General features: G+C 71.6%; 2 protein-coding genes across 2 annotated transcripts in view; both read right to left on the bottom strand.

Moving 5' to 3' along the window:
• Positions 1–1,296: 1,296 nt before the first annotated feature.
• On the bottom strand, positions 1,297–3,379 carry GBA (glucosylceramidase beta). The gene is made up of 8 exons (XM_026045981.1): positions 3,236–3,379; positions 3,016–3,149; positions 2,755–2,927; positions 2,387–2,624; positions 2,096–2,320; positions 1,837–2,000; positions 1,610–1,735; positions 1,297–1,428 (listed from the first exon to the last, which is right to left on the bottom strand). The coding sequence occupies exons 2-8, from the start codon at positions 3,118–3,120 to the stop codon at positions 1,326–1,328; spliced, it is 1,134 nt and encodes a 377-aa protein (XP_025901766.1). The 5' UTR covers positions 3,121–3,149; positions 3,236–3,379; the 3' UTR covers positions 1,297–1,325.
• FAM189B (family with sequence similarity 189 member B) overlaps positions 3,132–3,455 on the bottom strand; it is a 5,453-nt gene continuing 5,129 nt past the window's right edge. Inside the window, exon 13 of the mRNA XM_026045963.1 lies at positions 3,132–3,382. Coding sequence (XP_025901748.1) covers positions 3,132–3,382 — 251 coding nt within the window. The remainder of the gene's footprint in view (positions 3,383–3,455) is intronic.

Below are 3,455 nucleotides of genomic sequence, written 5' to 3'. Positions count from 1 at the left end.
CAGCAGCCGCCAGAGCCACATGGCGCCTCCGCGGCGGCACCGTCCCCGCTGCCTTTAAGGGGTGCCCGGGCTGCCGCTTGCCCCCGCGCGCCGCCCCGCGGCTCCTCCTCGCCCGCCGCCTCCTCCCTGCAGGGCCACCAGGTCCTCGACGCCTTCGTCCCCTGCGGATGACGCCCGGTGGCCCCGCGCGCCCCTTCCCGCCGCCTCCACGGGGAGCGGAGCTTCTCGCTCAGCCGGAAAAGTGAGACCCGCGGGCCAGGTGCCACCCGGCTTAGGATGTGCCACCAGATTCCCCCCCAAAATGGSTTTTTAATCCCAGGATTTGGAAGCAGGAGGAGCACGGTGCGCAGGGGTGAGGCCAGCGGGGCAGCCTCTTCCCTCGGCCACTGCCCGGAGCCAGGGAAGAGCAGGAGGAGGAGACGGCAKGAGCACAGCCGCTATCCTGGAGAAACGCTTCCCGCTTGTGCTTCCCGCTTGCGGAGGGACGGCTGGGAGCGGCCTCGGGGTGGAGGCCGGGAGGCTCCGGTGCTGCCGGCAATTGCAGCCGGGGTTTTGGGAATTGCAGCCCCGTTGCCGGGGATTGCGACGGCGGCTGCAATTGTCACCTCCCAACGCCCGGGGCCGGCCGCCCCCTTCCTGGGCGCGCCGCGCTCGGCGCCCACTCGCACCCCGTGGCCTCTTGCTCAATCTGGCCCCGCTCCAGGAGGAGGCTCCGAGGCCGGAGCAAGCCCTGGGAGCACAAGCAAGGCCAGGAGGTTCCCTGCTCCCCTGCAGAGCTGGCGCCCAGCCCGGCTCCATCCTGCTGCAACGCTCCTGCAGCCACCGCCGGCACGCGCATCCCAGCGCAAAACAGGGAGGGTGGAGCACAATCCGGAACCAGCACCCGCCCCGGGARCCCGGGTGCTGCCGCGGCTCGGCCTGGCCGCCGCGGGAGGCTCCGGGGCCCTTTGCTCCCCCTGCTTCCTGGGAAAACCCTCCCTCCCCGTGGGAGCTGGAGGCAGATCCTGAGTGGCAGCCGCCGCGGGAGCAGAGCCGCCCTGCGCCCTTCCCCTGCCCACGCGCGACCCGGAGCAGCCGGGTTCAGGAGCCGCCGCGCGGCGCCCCGGGAGAGCCCCGTTGCAGAGCAGGAGGGGTGCTCGGCCCCGGCACGCTCGGCTGCACAGCCGGGCAGGTTTCGCGTCCAGCCGTTTAATTTAGCAGCAGCAGAAACGTCCGCGGCTCGCGGGGCCTCCTCGCGGCACAGTCCATCCGGGTTGCACGTGGTGCCGCCCGCGCCGCGGCACCCGCCGCAGCTCCCAGTCCTGTCCCGGCCCTCAGCGGCGTCCTCACTGCCGGCGCCACAGGTAGGTCTGGATGGAGTTGGCTGGGGCCACGGTGTGGATGAGGCCGGCGCCGTCGGCCAGCGCGAAGCTCACGTCCTGTGGGCTCCTGGGCAGCGCGGGGGGCGCATCAGTGGCGCAGGAGCCGCGCCGGGGTCCCGGAGCAGAGCCCGGGGAGCCCTCGTCCCGCTTGACCAGCAGGTCCGCGCCACGTCCCGTCCTGCTCCCCGTCTCTCCAAGCAGCCCCGCGGGGTCCCCGCGGCCGTCGCCGTGCCTTGCCGTGTCCTCACCTGTTGAGGACGACGACGACGGCGGCGCCGTCGGGGCGCAGGAAGGCGACGCGCTCCAGGTCGCAGCCCTTGGGCTCCGCAGAGGCGACGAGCCCCACGCGCTGCGAGCCCTCGGGGATGAACTTGCTGCAAGGGCAAGAGCAGCCAGGGAGTCCCCAGCCAGGGGGAGCCCCCAGAGTGCCCCCCCGGCTGCCACCGCACGCGCGGGGCTGCGCCCGGCCACCCACCTGAAGTGCCCCATGTGGTAGAACATGGGCTGCTTGTAGAAGATGCCCTCAGCGCGGTCCACGATGACGGGGCTGTCCACGTAGTTCTTGACCCAGTTGGGGCCGCCCTCCAGGTCCAGCGCCAGGTTCCAGTCGGTCCAGCCGGCCACATAGTGGTTGAGGTTCTGCGAGGGGACAGCGCGGAYGTCCGCCCAGATGGCGGGGCGATGGAGGGAGAGGAAGGCAGGGAGAGGAAGGCTCCGCAGGCCCAAGGGCTCACCATGAGGATGCTGTGGCTGTACTGATTGCCYCGCTCCCAGCAGCCCAGGGCCACGTCCCGCTCCCAGAAGTGGGAGCCGATGCACGCCTCCGTGGCCAGGATGAAGTAGTCGGGGAAGAGCTCGTGYGTGGGCACCACCGTGTCCTTGATGGGCCCGATGAAGTCCAGGTACCAGTGGATGCCGATGCCGTGCACGTAGCGAGCCGCCCGCTCGTCCTCCAGCACCTGCGCAGCAYGCGGGTCGACCACCGGCCAGACCCCCACGAGCCCCCCGGCCACCGCCCCACTCACCACCCTGGCCCAGTGCGGCAGGTGCAGCCGGTTGTCGTCCAGGATGATGAGGCGGATGTCGCGGTGGGAGCTGTTGGCCAGCGCGGGGCCCAGGTCGCGGGCAATGAAGTCCCGCTGCTGCTCGGCCGTGAAGCCCAGGCACTGGAAGGGGTAGTTGTTGATGAGCCCGGCCGTGGGCTCGTTCTCCGCCGTCACGGCCCAGAAGGTCACGTTGTGCTTGGCGTATTCGTCCAGGAACCTGGAGGCGGCGGGAGAGCGGCCTGAGCGCCTCCGGGCGCGCCGCGACGCTCCGTGCTCGGCCGTGGGCGCTCGGCACCACCATGGCGCCCTGGGACGCGGCGTCGCCGCCGGCGCGGGCCGCTCCTCACCGAACAAAGTAGTTGGCCCAGGTCTTGTGGTACTTGTCCCCTGCCTGCCCCTTGAGCGTGCCCTTGCCCACGAAGGACTCACTGGTCTTCATCCAGGCCGGCGACGTCCAGGGGCTGGCGTAGAGCGACAGCGGCCGCTTGGACATGGCCATGGCTCGGCGCAGGACGGGGATCTGTGGGGCAGAGCGGTGGGGACGTCCGTGGGGCTGAGCCCCTGCGGTCCTGCCGCCAGATCCCCCCCAGGCGCCTCCCGCCGCTCGCCTTGAGCTTGGTGTCCTCGTCGCGCAGGCTGAAGTGGGCCAGCTCGTAGTCGAAGGGCACGTCGTCGTAGGTGTAGGCGTGCAGGGAGAAGTCGCAGCTGGCCATGGGGATGCGGATCAGGTTGTACTCCAGCCCTGCCGGGCACACGGGAGGCAGCGGGGGGGCTCCGCACGCTGGCGGTGCCCGGGCGGCCCGGTGCCCTGCAGCGCCYGGTGCCCACCTTCCTCGGAGAAGTAGGAGCGCAGCAGATGCTCCTGCGCCCGCTCGGGCAGCGAGAGGATGTTGATGGCAGCCGCGTCGGTGACGGAGCCGCCAAAGCCCTTCACCTTCTGGTAGCGCTGCGCGGGGTCCAGCGTGAGCACCAGCCCTGGCGCGAGAGGCGGCGTCAAGGGGGGACGCAGCGGGGGACAGCGGGGGACAGCGGGGCGGTACCTGGCGCG

This window comes from Nothoprocta perdicaria, unplaced genomic scaffold, assembly GCF_003342845.1.
Source record: "Nothoprocta perdicaria isolate Ctin4 unplaced genomic scaffold, notPer1 scaffold_419, whole genome shotgun sequence".
NCBI lineage: Eukaryota > Metazoa > Chordata > Aves > Tinamiformes > Tinamidae > Nothoprocta > Nothoprocta perdicaria.
The sequence above is the reverse complement of the archived record's forward strand: the minus strand, read 5'-3'. Positions and strand labels throughout refer to the sequence as shown.